Raw genomic sequence first — 16,655 nt, forward strand, 5'->3', positions numbered from 1 at the left:
CCGATGCGGGGCTCGAACCCATGAACCGTGATATCATGACCTGAGCTGAAGTCGGACGCTCAACCGACTGAGCCACCCAGACGCCCCTATGCTCACCTTTTGAGGAAAGATTTTTCCTATCTTTTCGACTTCCATCTGGGCTCACCACGTTAGTTTTCTTAGGCCAGTTCTTGCATGTGCCTTTTAAACCCTGGAACTATGTAACAGAAGTCATTCTGGCGTTGGTTTTAAGCATGGCTGTACTTAACTGTGGTGGAATGTATATAGGAGGCTGAACTTCGCCACGAAGCCCGTGTTTGACCTAGGGGCGGGGGGGGTGGGAGGAGAGGGTGGACTGATTTTCGGCCCAAGACTCTCCTTCCAGCTGCTCAGTGCTCATTGGGGCTCCCTGAAAACACGCGTGCGCTTGATCGTTGTAAAAGACATATCGGTTCTTCGACCAACAAAGGATATAAAAAAGCAAAGTGAAAGCAGCTAAAGTGAATGCTAAAAACCAAAGCCGAGGGTGGTTTTGTCAAGGTTTTGGGAACCTCTGAACTGAGGCCACGAGGGTCACAGGGAAGGACTCGCGTACCTGGGCCAGTCACTCCTCAGTGGGGTGAGAATTATGACGGGGGGGTGGGGCTCACTGAGCGCCTGTCCGGCGCTCGTTACCAGGCCAGGCCCTTCACTCGTGTCTGAGAGCCAGAGGTGTCATCCCCAGCCTGCCTTGCATGCTGAATACGTGGCATATGGGGGCCCGCGCCCAGAGCTCAGCCTCTCTCCATCCACTGACAGGCTTCCCCCCTCCCCGCAGGGGTGGCTGGGATGACTCTGGCACTTGGGTCGCATCTAAAATGGCTGCCAGCCTCCTTTGTGCTTTTCTTTGAAGGAATTGGGCCCTTTGCAAAGCCTGTCTGTATTTGCGCATCTGACCGTGGGTCTGCACGGGTCTTGGTTTTCTCTTTCTGCCATTTGAGCACCAGAGTTCAGGCTTCACGTGCACAGAGACGGGCCGAGTGCACTGGCACCGGGCAAGCTGGGCTTCTCAGCACAGGGAACTGTTAAGTCCCTAACACGTAACTGCTACGTTGTTGTAATTGTTACATCGTAAGGAGATTGTTCTACCAGCAGGGGAGCTGGTGGCCCTGGTTCTGCTCCAGCTCTTGTATCTGGATGTGAGCCTTGAACCAGCCCCCAAGAAAGGACAGCAGTGGGGTGCACGGCCCCCTTCCAGGCACCCTCCACTGCGATGTTAGAAAACACCCGTGGGGCCTGCGGTCTCTCTGCTTCTCGTCTTTTCTGGCTGATTATTGTCCACATTCCTGAGCCCAACATACAGTTTCATTTTTCCTTGGATGTTTACTATTTGGGACCCTAGGGGAACCTTACAAATGCACTTCCTTAGTGTAATTGTTCAGTTTTTAAAAGAACTATTAACATTATTTATTTATACCTTGTTTTTTCATCTGGTTAAAGCACCAGGTCATTCCACCATGAAAATTCTCCAGTCACACTTTTTTTCTCCTCCCCCAAACAATGCAGAAAGCTCCGAAGCCAGCTTTGGCTAACGGGGCATGTTTGCCAGCCTCCAGAGGGTGATCAGCCAGCTGTGCAAGCTTATCAGTACAGCAAACATGCTCCTCAGCCAAACCTGTGAAAAACCCAGCCCAGTTGTCAAAACCAGCAATGGTGCACATGTGGTTGTTCATTTCTGAGAGACCAAACGAACTCGGGAGGAAGCCTCACGTCCACACCGGCTTTGTGTATGTTCATAGGACACGGCCCGGCTGTCCGAGGCCTGAGGGTCCCCTCCAGGGGGCTGCAGCCAGTGCTGAGACTAGGCCTTGGAGGCCTGTGTGGCCAACCTGTCATCAGCTTCTTCTGGATTCTAAACCGAATTCGGAGTCCGTGGAGGGAAGACTCAGTACCAGCTGGAAGTTGTGGCCCAGCACCCTCACCCGCTGGCGGCGGGGGTCTGGCTCCAGGATGAATCAGGATTTGCCAAACAGACACATTGATTCCTGCTGGTGAGGTGCCAAGAAGCAGCCCATCTTGAGCTGTGCTTGAGGTGCTAATGGTGACTAAGTGGTGACCATGAATGTAGCGATGCCGCACTGTTTGAAGTCGTTATGATCGGCCACGTTGCTGGGCAGTGTCATCGCGTTCGTGGTAACAGAGAGAAGACAGGTGGAGCTGCCCACCTCCTCCTGGGCCAAGTTAACTCCACTGAAGATGGTGCCTCTTAACTGGAAGTAAGTGGAATAAACATCATTAAAGGTTATTTCAGTCCAGGAAGTGACCTAGGAAGGATCGCCCGGCTTTGACATGCGTCCAGCCCAGGTCCTAGAGCCCATCTCCCAGAGTGTGCTGGTCGGGGTCGAGAAAGCAGGGCCAGTCACACTGTTTGAGATCCCCCCCAGGAAAGAGGAAAGTGGGGGGATCATAATCGAACAGCAAAATTGATGTTTCACATGTGGCAGAGCCTGAAATAGAGTATCAGTTGCCTTGAGTGTTAAGAAGAGTGCTGTGGTCTGTACCCACCGACCTGCTCCTGCTGACGCAGGATGCCACCAAGACAGCTGATGACTGTGAGAGATACATGGTGATATGTGGGGTAGGTAATATGAAGTGGGTTTTAAACCAGTTAAAAATCTCTTAAAAAAAAAAAAAAAGTTGGTGAGCCCCTTGAATAGAAAGGGAGGTCTGCAGTGGGTTTGGGGCCCTACTTTTGATTTTTGCCTGCTTGACATTTTCATCAATAACTTGAGGGACATTGTAGAAGTTTGCTACTCCAATTTGGGTGTGATAAAATTTTGAGGAGGATGAGTAACTTAGGAGACAACAGAATTTAAACTGAAATTAGGGGCACCTGGGTGGTTCAGTTGGTTAAGCATCCAACTTCAGCTCAGGTCATGATTTTCAATGGTTCATGGGTTTGAGCCCCATATCAGGCTCTGTGCTGACATCTCAGAGCCTGGAGCCTTCTTATGATTCTGTATCTCCTTCTCTCTGCCCCTCCCCTGCTCATGCTCTCTCTCAAAGATAAATAAACATTTAAAAAAATGTAATTAAAAAAATAAACTGAAAAAGGTTGTGGTTGGCTAGAAAATGACCAGAGGGAATTTAACGGATGTGTGCAGTCCTAAACCCAGAAGATCAAATATAAACTTACAGGGTAGGATTTGAGAAGCCCGGGGGGTATTTTCAGCAGGCATCAGGGTAACTGGCCACACTGGGAAGATGTGGTTGCACACACAAGCACAGACACGTGCACGCACACTCATGTTGTGCACACTGCCACAGCGCGTCTCTGCTGTGACCAGGGCTGCAAGCACAGGACAGCAGCGGCCAGCCAGTGCCAGGCCTGCACTGGAAGGAGGTGGATCCCGGGGTGCAGGAACGAAGAAAGCAGCCCCGGCGCCTTTTCTCAGGAGGCTCACGGCACAGTGACAGGAGCCAGGACACAGGTCAGTGGAGCCACAGAACTTTTTGTCTGGGCTTCCATCTGGCCTGGGAGAATGGGACAGGGCCAGGTGTCCCCAGAGCCAGTGGACGAAGCGGAGCCGCCCAGGCAGAGGGAAGGCCCTTCCAGTTGAGGGAGCACCGGCGGTCATGGCGGGAGAGGCTCCGTGGCGCCCTGGCCAGACCAGGAGCCGGGGCGCTGGCCTAGAGACACACGTGGGAGGGAGGACTTCAGGGCATCGAAGTGCTTCACCCAGAAAAGGGAACGGGGTTGTTTTCTGTTACTTCAAAGGGCAAACTTAGGACCTGTGCTGTCCCACGGATGACAGCTAGTGAGAGGCGGATTCTGCTTCTGCGGAGGAAGGACTTTCCATCTTGGCCAGTGAGGGAGGAGTGTTTGTGGTGCTCTGGGAAAGGTGGTTCTTTCCTTGAGCGGGAAATGAAAGCAGAAGATTCCCACCTATCTGTCCACACTGTCCCCCGGCCCAGGGAGTGGGTCTCCCACATGTGTCGGCCCTTTTCCCCAGGCACCGAGCGACCCTCAGACAACAGCTGTCAGATGTGTCTGACCACAGCCCACACGAGAGAGGCAGCGCGCAGCAGACACATGTGTGCGTGAGAACGGAAACGGCGCCTTGTGGAAGGAGGACCCTCGCTGCATCCTGGTTTGAACGCTGCTCTTGCCTCACTGAGTGTTCACGACCCACTAACGAGGCATCGCAGCCTCACTTTGGGAAACACGAGCTAGAGCCCCCGCCTCTGAGAAGTGTCTCCTGGTGTCTGCTTCCGCTCAGCTCCTTTAGCGTCTCCCTGAGGCTCCTCGAGGGACGCGCAGTCTGGGTGTGGGCCGTGCACTTTCCCGTCTCCTCCCCTGCCACCCGCTTGGCCCCCCACCCTCCTCCTCCTTCTCTCCTCACTTCTCCCCCCACCCCTGCCCACGCCCACCCCGACCCCCACAGCATCAGGCGTGTTCTGTCAGCTTCGCACCCAGGGCATTGTTTTCTGCAGGAAAGATCAGAAACGGTGACTAAGTCCTCAGTCCACAAAAGCCTCTTTAACCCACATGTGAAAATCTCAACACATATGAGAATGTCGTTTTTCACTGTATGTTATTACAAACGTATGTTTCAGCAGAAGTACAAACAATAGGTTCCTTTGGCTGGTCTGGGGTCATAAATCCATTTGTAACACATTTGTAAGTGGGGAATAGGGTATGCCGAACCTTCCGTGGCCCTGCCTGCTTCATTGGAAATCGTATGTTGAAAGTGCAGGAAACCTCTGTATTTACAGATTCGGGATTTGTGGTCAAGAAAATGCAAGCCTCGCCCTCCCTGCGCTTCCCTCCATCCTTCCCCCCCGGTTCTGCCCCAGGCTTCACCTCCCTGTGCGCAGGGCTGCTGCCTGGAGAGCCCCCAGCCAGGACCTTAGCAAATGTTGCCCCTCCCGAGAGAGGTTTACCGTGTCTGGCCGTGTGATTCCAGGAACCTGCCTGCATTTTTGTCATCGGCATCTGCAAGCATCAGAAGTTAATCTTCAGTTAAGCAACTGTTCACGTGCACAAGGAAACGCGGCTGCGACGTCGTTCACGGGAATCCGATCTGACGCTGAAGCAGCGTGCAGTCGTGTGAGCGCCGGGCTGCTGTACAGGCCGCCTTTCCCGGCCGCACCCCCTGGGCTCGTCCCGGCGGCTCGCTTCACCCTGGGAGGCTCACTCCGGTCGCTCAAATGAGGATTAGATGAGATAATTACTCGTATTAGCTATATGTTAAGCACTTTAAAATGTGCCATTAAAAAAAATTTTTTTTAATCATATTTCACACTGAAATGAAAATTATGGTGTTGGTTTGTTTTTGTTTTTTTTTAAAACCTTCCCTGCAAAACCCTCCTGAAGAGCACCCTCGGGGCAGAGTCGCCAGCCTCATCAGGTGTCTGGTTTTGTTTCTGTTTTTAGGTTGCGCGGCTCATGGAGATGGGATTTTCCAGGGGTGACGCGTTAGAAGCGCTGAGAGCTTCAAATAATGACCTGAATGTGGCTACCAACTTCCTGCTGCAGCACTGAGGGCCCGGGGCAGCGACAAGGACTGGCCAAGCTGCTGCCCGGGCACCGGCCCGCTACTGAGTCAGCCTGAGGCCACACGCTCTGGCCCTGACCGTCTCCCGTGTTCTCGTGGGCTAAGGGTGGTCTCTGCGGCCCCTCCCTGAATCCCAAGATCACTGCTGTTAAAAGAATCTCAAAAATAAGTTTGCCATTAAATTAGCATGTATTTTCTATATTTTTTATTGGGCATTTTCCTTAGTTTGGAAAATCATCACTCATTCCTAATGTGTTTAAAATGCATTAAAATTGCAGGTTTCTGTAAGCCATTGAATAGCACCCCTGATGGGAAATTACTGCTACTGTAATATTATTCTTTTTTTACTGTAATGGATCCTCCTATATTATACCTGATCATAAATGCTACCACTGTGGAAAAGGGAATGTTATTCAGGAAGAACACGGCAAAATGTTCCTTATGGACTTTTTCTCATCGCTATTTTTTTCCCTCAAAGTTGCTTTCAAGCCGCAGTGGCTGTTTAGTGTCCACTCGGCCAGGCCTGAGCGCCGTGGGCGAAACAGCGCCACAGCCTCGCCACACGTTCCGGCCCATCTCAGTCCAGGGAGTCTTTCCAAACCCCTTTCCCTCACTTCCATTAAGAAGTAATGATCATCAAGTACTGATTCAAGGTTCTGGAAAACTCTGTGAAACCTAGCTGGGGTTCCTTGTACTCAGAATATCTTCAGTTAGCCTCTCAGGCTGGGGGTGGACTCAGGACTGAGGAAGCAGGGGCTCAGCCCAGGAACAGCCGCAAGGCCCTGCGCTCCGGAGGCCCTTCTCCCGGCCCCGGGCCATCAAGACCTCGGCGTGGGCGTGCGGCGGAGGACGCGCGCACAGGCAGAGGGGAGGCGGAGGTGGAAAGGCAAGTGTGTGACTCGTGTTCTGCAGAATGAGCAGAAATGTATCAAATTGATGCAAATTTGGACAAGTGTAATACTTATAATAAAGTTTTTAATGTGTTTTACTTTGTGGTATTTTTTACTCGACTCACCTAAATAGAACTTTGTTTGAGGCTGGATAATTTACTAAAATCCTTTCTTTTTTTTTTGCCAATGCTCATCATTCTTCAGATTTGGGTGCTTTTTTTTTTTTTTTTTTTTTGGAAGTGAGAGAAAAAGTCCCCCTGTTCCCACAAGACTGGCCCCGTGAGGCCCCATCCATAGGCTTACTGGGGCATCAGGCTGCTCAGAATGGGGGCTGGGATGGCTTTCTGGGAGTCCAGGTGGTTCCAAGTGTGTCGTGTCAGCTTGAAAGCACAGCAGCGGGCGTCCGCAGCTGCGTGCCCGGGCCGGTGGCTTGTAGGGACCGGTGCTAACCTCCAAGCCAGTCCGGATCCACCCCTGACCTTCTGGTGCAGACGCCCCAGGAGACTGCGCCCCGTATCCAACAGTCCGCCATCTCCTACGCCCCTTTTCTCAGACATTGAGCGAGGTGACACCAAGCCACAGGCGAAGTTCTCACCGGGAGCTCCTCCATCCCCGCCTCACGCCTCACCGAGGATGGGAGCAGAGGACCCCACTGTGAGGAGCCCAGTGTGAAGCCTCAGTCACGTGATCACATCTCAGAGACCCTCATCCTGCCCAAGGAGCCCAAGCGCCCTTCCAGGGCAGGGAGTATAAACTGAGGCAGTGCTGGTGGTGGGACCACAGCCCCGCACCTAATAGTGGTGGAGCTGGGAGACTCCCTCAGGCTTTTCCTGACTTCCAGCCTCCTTCCCAGCTGCCTTCAGCTGCAAAGTTTCCATTAGCTTCCATTCTTTTCACATGGCTGCCCGGCCTTCCTAGTCCCCACCCTCAGGTCATCCCCATCTCGACCCCTCCCCAACCCCACACGCTTCCGGCTCTTCGGTCTTGGGCACGTCCTCTTGACCTTGCTGGGGTTCCCATCCCTTTCCCACCGCTGCTTCCTGCAGATTTTGACCTAACAGCCACCGATTGTGGGTTTGAATACCCGAAAACACCACCCACTCTGTCAAGGCCCCCAGAAATCTTTCAGGCTGACAGGACCCCCCCAAAGAAAAACCTTTGGTGTTTGATGCAGTGAGGCGTGCCAGGCGGGGGCATCAGCGAGCCGTTGGCTTGGTTTCCTAACATCTAGAAAAGTTCGTGTAGACATTTGACTTCGTGCAAATGGTAGCAAACAGATTGGGCCTCATTTTCAAGTAACCCAATTCCAGTTGAGGAAGAAAGAGAAAGTTGTTGTCTGTAGTAAACACCCCCGGCCCCCTTCTCCAGTTAAGGAGAATCTGCCTCTGGAGTCCTGATTCATCAGCTCGGACTGAGTTTGGGATTCAAAAGGTTTTTCAAGGAAATTGAGCATAAAATTGTGAGCTCACGCATTCCAGCAGGACTTAGAACTTTGCCTGATTCCCTGAGTGCAGGTTTCTGCCACAGCGCTTCTCATGTGCAAATGAAAGCGTCTAAATTATAAACTTGAGGTTTTTTTTTTTTTACTCAGGTTGCTGAAGTGATTTAATTTGGGAGAATCAAAGGTTATTTTTCAGAATCCTCTAACCCCAGTAGTGTGTAAAGGGACGGACCAAGAATATCAACATTGGCCTTTTGGCTCAGACTAAAATGTTAGTGCCAAAAGTGTAGACTCGCGTGTAAGAAGACTTATCAGAATCATGTGAATTTGCTAACCTGCTTGCTATCCGCCGGAGAACCCACACTAGCTAAATGGCTGTGTCCCCGTTGCGTTGGGATTTCAGGACATGGCTTGGGGCCCCCAGGGGCTGGGGGAGTGGGCACCAGATGTGGGAAATCAGTCTGGAAAGAGGGGATTGGAGAACGGATCTGGAGCCTGCTCTGGGGCTCCCGAGGAAAACGGGTGGCAGAATAAGGAGAGAGGAAAGAAGAGGGTCACTTTCCTGCGTTGCCAGTGGAGGAGGTGAGAGAGGGGGCCGTCTGTGGTGCTGCAGGGCAAGGCGGGAGCTAGTGTCAGCCCAGCGATGGCGCTGGAACAGAGACTGGGGAGAGCCAAGGTCGGCTGCGTGCACTGGTCCTGGGAATGTGAAGAAGGAGAGGACGGAGAGGTGGGGGGTCGGGGGGGGGGCACTGTTATTGGGTCAAGGTAACCAAGCCGGTGCTAAGAGACCAGAGCTGTAGGCCCCGTAAGGGGTGTGATCAGAACCATGAAGAGAGGTTGGCCTTGGGACCCAAGAAGGCTTCTGTCCTCCAGAACCAGAGACAGTTAAGGAGGTTAGAGGCGAGTCGTAAACTCTGAGCAAAGTTAAAGAAGTTCAAGTGCTAGTTTCCGGCTTCTTAATGAAGCAGGAAGGTGAGGGGCCAGGAGCTTGAGTAGAGTGGATGCCATGGGGGCAACCAGAGGTGGGTAAAGGCCTGTTCAACACAAACACTATGTTGCCCACTTTGGCTCCTCGGCTGCGAAATTTTGGTCTGCTGAGCCCCGTATGCCGTGGGAATTTCAGAGCCCTGAGGGATTTAGACAAATTCAGATGGTCCCAGAAACCAGCAGTGCCCTCAGGCCAACCCACGCTGTGCCCTTTCTCTCTGTTCTGAGCGGCCCCGGGGTCTGGCGAGACTTGGGGGGAGAGGGCAGAGAGCAGCCCGCTGCTGAGGGGTAGGGCACAGGGGTCCCCGGCCCGCCCTGGTTCTCACCCAAACTGCGAGTGCCTTAGGGGACCCTGGGATTGCTCCAAGGCCCGGCAGGAGGGTGTCCCTCCCCACCCCCTCCCCCCACCCCTGTGGCCAGACCCAGATATCCCAGGGCCTCCACCTGGCTGGTACAAAAGGAGAAACAGCAAAGGATTGTGCGGTGACCCAGCCACCCACACTGGTTCACCCCGAGCCAAACCTCCACAGTCCCCGCCGCTCAGCCCAGGCTCAGGAGAAGGCCCCTCGGTCCGATTTCTACCGCTTCGCGCAGACCCTTCGGTGGCCCGCCCACAGGCTACTGCTGCTGCTTCTGTGGGGTCAGACAGGGCCGGGGCCAAGGACAGGGCTGGATGGGCTCAGGCTAACCGGGGGATCCCGCCCTGCCCGCCAGGCCTGTGCTCCATCCCCAGCCCCGCCCCGGGGCAGCTCCTGGCGTCAGGCCACCGCCCTCCAAAGTCAGCATTTCTCCCTCTGGCCGCTCAAGGTCTGGGCTCTGCCATCCTGCAGGGCTGGGGGGCTGGGGGGCTTGCACCCTGCAGGGGCATGGGAGGAGAGAAGGAAAGCTCCGTCTTTCCAGCCTCCAGACTTTCCCCTGGTTGCCTGACTCCTGCCCCACTCCCCTCAGCAGGGACCCCTTACCCCCCACCACATGCAGCCCCCCACCCTGCCCCGGGCTCCTCTCTGGCCTGCTGCCCCCGCACAAAAATTGTCCGCGGGGGCTGCAGGAAGCACTCCCTCATTGCAAGAGACCAGGATTCGTCCGCGGGGCCGAAGTTGTCTTTCCAAACCATGTGTGCACCCAGAGCCATGCCCGCCTAGCTCTCCCCAACATGCTTCTCCGAAACCACAGGGGCTCTGCTGTCACTGCAGACTTTCAAGTTCAGGATGGCATCCCTGCGCCTTTCCAAGAGCATTGCTGGAGGCGATCCAGTGTCTCCTCCTGAGGTTAAACTGGCATTAAGGACAAGTCCCCTTTTCCAAGGTGGGACCCAAGTGGGAGACTGGATTTGATGCCTTTGGGATCTTTTTTTTTTTTTAACTTTTTTTTAAGTTTACTTCTGAGAGTAAGCAAGTGAGAGAGAGAGAGAGAGAGAGAGCAGGGGAGGAGCAGAGAGGGAGGGAGAGAGAGAATCCCAAGCAGGCTCTGAGCTATAAGCACAGAGCTGGACTCGGGGCTTCAACTCAGGAACCGTGAAACCATGACCTGAGCTGAAGTCAAGAGCTGGATGCATAACCGACTAAGCCACCCAGGTGCCCCTAATGCCTTCGGGATCTTTAACCAGAGGCTGTGGTTTCCTATGGTGCCAGCCCCTAGAGCCTTATTCTGGATTTAGCACTTGAATGAAGTACCAAGATTGCAGGGGTCAGGAACTCCTGACTAGGCTGAGCTGTAAGGAGGAGGGCCTATCAGAGCCACAGGGAACACCAAGGCTGAGACCTGCTTCCTGGTGGGAAAGTGGGTCCCAGCTGCCAGCTCCTCTCCTGGTCCCCCTGCCTCTTCAGAGATGTGCTGTGCCCCCAGCTGCAGCCCAGCAGCCCAGCGAGCTGACGTCCTGTCCTCCATCTATTCATAGGGGACCATAGTCGGTTTTGCTCTTTTGCTGTCTTACCAGCTGTTTGCCGAGAGGTTTTATTGTAAGATTATGTAACGATGCTGGACAGAAGTGCTCGTTGTATCTGAAAACTGTCCGGCCTCCTGGGGTCTGCGCAGATCTTGTAAAACCCTTATTTCTGTCCCTATGAACTAACCCCAGCCTTTCATGTGCATAAAGCTGCGAGGGTCACACACGCCTTTCCAGAACAGGCCTAGTCTGCACACCAGGGGGTGTGGTGGCTAGGATGTTGCCTTCTCAGCAGGTGGGGACCAGGTGGTGGTTAAATCTGCACAGAGATGAATGTGATGTCCACCTCCGCCGCCGCCTAGAGCACATGTTTAAAGGGAGGAAGTGCACTTGTTCTGTTGAAGCAGAAAAAGTCAAGGAAATACTTGGAAAAGAAAGGAGGCCAAGGCCAACCCTTCTCCCGTCTGGGAAGAGACAGGCTGAAGGTGGGCAGAACAACAAATCAAGCCAAATACCCACTCCCGGCCTCTTCCCCATGATTGTATGAGGGGCCAGGTTAAATACATTTTCTAAACTCAGAGTTCAAAACCACTCCAAAATCTGGGGGTTGTATTAGTTTTGGGAGCAGGGGAAGGAAGTAGAGAATGTGTGGGGCATACACAGTGTCTGTTTTTAACATCTTATGTAGATGCTGTCTGTACGCCTCTGCATTATAAAATACTCAATACAAAGTTGAAACCCTGCAGACAAATTTGCATCCCTCTTCAGGGCTTGCAGACTTCTTCTGGGGGTTCAGACAGGGGGGATTAGTGCGCCCCTATGTTGGGCACACCCCCGCTGGTGGAGTGTGGCTGCAGCCCAGAGGAACAGCGCCACACACACACACACACACACACACACACACACCCCGCCCTCATTCCCATGAGGACGCTGCTGGCCAAACCCCTCCTGGGGCTGGGGGCAGAGCCCAGCCTTTCCTAGGGACTCACCCAGGAATTCTGATGCTTTCTGGGAGATTTCTACATGGGCTCAAACCTTATCCCTCCCGCCCAAAGCTGGTAGCGATACCCTTAAAGAGCACCAGACCCAGGGCCCCCCTGGACTGTGATGTCTGGCCTGGGCTTGTGGTTTTGGATGCAAATTAATCCTCCTTGGTCCCTGTGTATGCTGCAGCCACATGGGGTCCAGAACCACCCACCTCAGGGAGGTGCACCCAGCAGGGTACAGATCTGCTGGCAGTAATGGAGGGGCAGGTCCCCTGCAGGCACCAGGGGCCAGAGCCCCGTAGCCAGCACCTCACAGAACAGGAGGCAGCACTGACACAGGCCCAGCCCTCCAAGGGGGGACTCATGGAAGCCAAGCTGAGTGATGCTCCTGGTACACCTGACAGCTAAGCAGCCATTCTGCTCAGGCCAGTGAGTCTCTGCTGATGCCTCCCTGCACCAAGGGTCGAAATAACCATCAGGAGCGCCCTGTGGGCAAGGGCTGTGCGCCCAGCTCTGCACCAGCTTCCGTCACATGCCCCAGGCCTCCAGTGGGTAACTGAGTGAGTGAGGACACAATCAGGGGCCCCTGGCTGGCTCAGTCAGTGGAGCAGGAGACTCTTGATCTCAGGGTTGTAACCTGAGGTTTGAGGTTTGAGCCCCAGGCTGGATGTAAAGATTTCTTAAAACTAAAATCTTAGGGCTGCTGGCTGGCTCCGTCAGTTAGGCACCCAACCCTTGGTTTCGGCTCAGGTCATGATCTCACGGTGTGTGGGTTCGAGCCCCTGCATCAGGCTCTACCCTAATAGTCAGTGTGGAGTCTGCTTGAGATTCTCAATCTCTCTCTCTCTGCCTTTCCCACTGCTCACATGCTTGCACACACCCTCTCTCTAAATAAACTTTAAAAAATTCTTTAATCTTAAAAAAACGATGTAGTCCTTAATTTACACACATAAATAATATAAAATAAAAAAGTCTCTAATCTCTAAAAGAATGGCCACTATTTTTACTAGCCTTGGCACATGCCAGAAGCTCTCCTATCTTTTTTTTTTTTTTTAACGTTTATTTATTTTTGAGAGACAGAGCATGAATGGGGAAAGAGCAGAGAAAGAAGACACAGAATCTGAAGCAGGTTCCAGGCTCTGAGCTGTCAGCACAGAGACAGGGGCCAGGGCCCAAACCCATGAACCACAAGATCATGACCTGAGCCAAAGTCAGACACTTAACTGACTGACCACCCAGGTGCCCCACCTATCTTTTTTTTTTTTTTAAGCTCATTTATTTATTTTGAGAGAGAGAGACAGTAGAAGAGGAGGAGAGGCAGAAAGAGGGAGAAATAGAATCCCAAGCAGGCTCCGAGCTGTCAGTACAGACAGCTGTGGGGCTCGAACTCAGAAACCATGAGATCAGGACCCAAGCCGAAATCAAGAGTTGGACACTTAACCGACTGAGCCACCCAGGTGCCCCAGAAACTCTCCTATCTTAAGCTGGGGACTGGTACTTACTGGGTTAATATTGGATGTGAATATATATGCCCATACATATGTACACAGAACTTATATTTTAAATGTTTTAAGTTAGAGCATGACAATGTAATTAATTCACCCATCTTCTGGTGTTGATGTAGCTAAGGCTTTTTTATTTTTTATGATAGTCGGGCTGATTAGAAGCTTGTATCTTTCACAGTCCACACCCATATCACATCGATTACAAGTCCCACTTCAGATCTGTCTACCACAGCTCGCAAGGGAACTCAGTGAAGCGATCGGAGTAGCGTGCATTTCATCCTGGGCTTTTACATTTTTCTGATGTCTTGTAGTCATCACACTCACAACTATTTTGACAGCAGGTTTGGTTTTGTTAGCAATTTACCTCCATCAAGCTTTCCAAAGCATTCCACTTAGTTCTTATAAAGACAACTTCTGAGGCCCTTGGATGGCTCAGTCGGTTGAGCGTCTGACTATTGATTTCCAATCAGGTCATGATCTCACAGTTGTGAGATTGAGCCCTGATTCCATGAGTGTGGAGCCTGCTTAAGGTTCTCTCTCTCACCCTCACTCTCTCTCCCTTTCTCACTCACACACACACACACAAAATAATTAAAATTTAAAAAATAAGAGTGAAAACAACTTGGGATGCCTGAGTGGTTCAATTGGTTAAGCATCTGACTTCAGCTCAGGTCACAATCTCACTGTTCATGAGTTTGAGCCCCACATTAGGCTCTTCACTGATAGTGCAGAGCCTGCATGGGATTTGCTCTCTCTCTCTCTCACTCGTGATCTCTCTCTCTCTCTTAAATACATACATACATAGTAAATAAAACCAACTCTTTTCATCTGTGTACTTTATCAGTTTACATAATAATTACTTAAATTATTTCATTTCAATAACAAGTGACTCGAGAAGCTTTGGGAACAAGCACAGCTGTGTCTGTGAGCGCGGCACGCCACTTGTGGGGACATGGGAATGCGGGCTGGGAGACGCCACCAGCCACTGGCACGCGTGTGGTGTGGGCGACCCTCAGACCCGCATGTCCCCGGAGCTAGCTAAGTGGGGTCTGCTGAGAGAACTTCCATCATCGCCACAGTCACCGGGAACAGTGGAGAAAGTCGTTCAGATCGGGAGAGTCACCAACAGGCAGCAGTAGGAGGCTGAGGGGCCTCTGTCCCCAATTTCTTATTCTGCTTCTTAGATGCCCTCCCCTCCCTGCCGCCGGGCCCTCACTCAACAGTGACAGCGTGTCACCAGCTCTGGCACCAAGATCTTGCATGGCCCTGGGGAGCAGCGCACCTGGCCTCCTTGCCCCACACGGGGTTCCAGGAAGGACATCCTCGTGGCTGAGTCGCCCTGACTTGTTAGCTCCTGAGCCCGCATCCCTGTCCTGCGGTCCCCGGCACTGCCAGCCCCTCCTCCCTCTTTTCAGGTTTCTGTCCCCCGCGTTGTGTGAGCCGGGCCCCACACCAGCCACTGTTTTCCTCGATGAGGGACTGGACACCAGCCAGAGGCTAAACAAGTGATTGAAGTCAAGCCACCCACATGGAGCGCACACAGGAAACCCCTAAAGATAGAGTAAAGGCAGATACAGCAAAACCCTCGGACTCACAGGAAACTAGGCTGCACTTACCCATCTGAAAGACACCACACAGATCTCAGCACTGGAGGGACGTCAGCGATCATCTTGACTAACGTCCTCTGTCTGCACACGAAACTAGGTTTCAGAACTGCCAGTGACTCGCCGGGGCTCCTTGGGACCCAGCAAGCATGGAACCCGCACGTCGTGAGGCCCCCATCTGACGCATCCCCTTCGTCCCCACCCAGCTGTGGCGGGCCGGGCCTCCACCGTAAGGGCTGGAGGTAACAGACAGAACTCTCGAGAGCACTTCCCAAGGAGGGTGCCTCCAGGTACTCAGCCTCTCTGCTCTTACACCGGCCACGTGGAAGCCGGTTTCACCAGCTCTGCCCAGGTAGGTGACTTCAGAGGCTATGAGAAGACCGTGGTTAGCGTTCCCCTTCTCAGTCACAGCCCCACACGCGCACCAGAACCATCTGAGTATACAAGATGAGCTCTGGATAAAACAACAGATAAGATTAACAGACTTCTGCAGAAGTGCCTAACAGAGCAGGGCAGTAGTGCAAGTCGGAAACACTCTTTCGGCTGTGGGATGAGCAGGGTTCTACGCAAAAGCCCCTCCGTAAATCCTGGCGTCACTTAACCTGGGGCAAGAAAGCACCGCAGAACTACCCTGTGTGGCCTGCTGTCCTCCTGCCCCCCAGCCCCCGGTTAGCCTCACGCCGCGTGCCATCGGCCCCGGAAGGCTCGCTCACCTCAGATGTGACGCGTTGTTAGCTCCTGGAGGCGCCTAAAAAAATAAGTGGGAAAAATAACATTTGCTGTGTTTTGGCTTCTTCTTTTCTTTCAACTGGTGGTAGGAGGTGTGAAGTTTGAAGAGAAGAGCAGGATCCATTTCTTTGCCTTAAATCGGGTAGAAAATTGAAAATACCATAAGAGTGTGCTGGGGCTGCCGTAACAAAGTACCACAGACGGGGCGGCTTAAACAACAGAAGTTTTTGTCCTCACAGATCTGGAGGCTGGGAGCCTGAGAGCAAGAGGTGAGCAAGTAGTTCCTTCTGAGGCCTCTCTCCTTGGCTTGCAGATGGCCGCCTTCTGTGTCATCGAGTGGTCTTGCCTCTGTGTGTTTTTGTGTCCCAGTTTCATCTAAGAACCCCAGTCCATTGGCTCAGGCCCCACGCTAACGACCTCATTTTAAAGACTGTCTCAAAGGCACCTGGGGGCCTCAGTCGGTTAAACGTCCTACCCTTGGTTTCGGTTCAGGGCATGATCTCAGTTCAGGTTCGTGGGATCAAGCCCCATGTCAGGCTCGGCACTGACAGCGTGGAGCCTGCCTGGGATTCTCTGTCTCCCTCTCTTTCTGCCCCACTCTCTCTTTCTCAAAAATAAATAAACATTAAAATAAATAAGTAAATAAAGACTGTCTCCAATTGCAGTCCCGTTCGGAGGTTAGGACTTCACCAGAAATTCTGGCTGGATGCAAATCATCCCATAACAAATCCCTCAAGGACAGAATGCAGGACGCTACTGCTGACCACATGCCCCTCTGTGCTCCGCTCCATCATGATGATGATCGCTGGGGCAGCTATAGCTTCCCAGCCCAGTTATAGCCGGACCAGCAAATATGCTGGAGAGGCTGCCGGGTGCGTAAGACACCCGGCCTCTCCAGGCGGGACTCCGCGGGCCCCATCAGCTGTGTGACTGCCAATGGCCGTGGCCTTCCCGCACAGTGAGAGCTCTGCCTGCCCAGCTCCGGGTGCCTTGGAGGGTTTTCACAGCTGGTGGGGCCCCATGGGAGTGTGGACCTGCTTCCTAAACTGTGAAACAGTGCCCTCACTTGCCTCCGATGGCCTGCCTCAATGTCCGGCCACTGCCCCGCAGAA

The 16,655-nt window shown here is 52.9% G+C and overlaps 1 protein-coding gene across 3 annotated transcripts in view; it reads left to right on the top strand.

The window, feature by feature from the left end:
• The window catches only part of UBAC2 (UBA domain containing 2), a 176,719-nt gene extending 171,004 nt beyond the window's left edge, over positions 1–5,715 (top strand). The window contains exons 9-12 of one of the 3 annotated variants that reach the window (XR_005531795.1): positions 1,758–2,234; positions 3,306–3,449; positions 3,737–5,068; positions 5,396–5,476. Coding sequence is in view for 1 of the 3 variants with exons in the window: in XM_039252528.1 (XP_039108459.1) it covers positions 5,396–5,503 (108 nt within the window). In the remaining 2 variants the exon portion in view is untranslated. Of the gene's footprint in view, positions 1–1,757; positions 2,235–3,305; positions 3,450–3,736; positions 5,069–5,395 lie in introns of all 3 variants that reach the window. The other 2 variants (XR_005531794.1, XM_039252528.1) reach the window with 2 other exon arrangements.
• Positions 5,716–16,655: the final 10,940 nt, after the last annotated feature.

This window comes from Hyaena hyaena, unplaced genomic scaffold, assembly GCF_003009895.1.
Source record: "Hyaena hyaena isolate Hyena2069 unplaced genomic scaffold, ASM300989v1 scaffold_418, whole genome shotgun sequence".
Classification (NCBI taxonomy): Eukaryota; Metazoa; Chordata; class Mammalia; order Carnivora; family Hyaenidae; genus Hyaena; species Hyaena hyaena.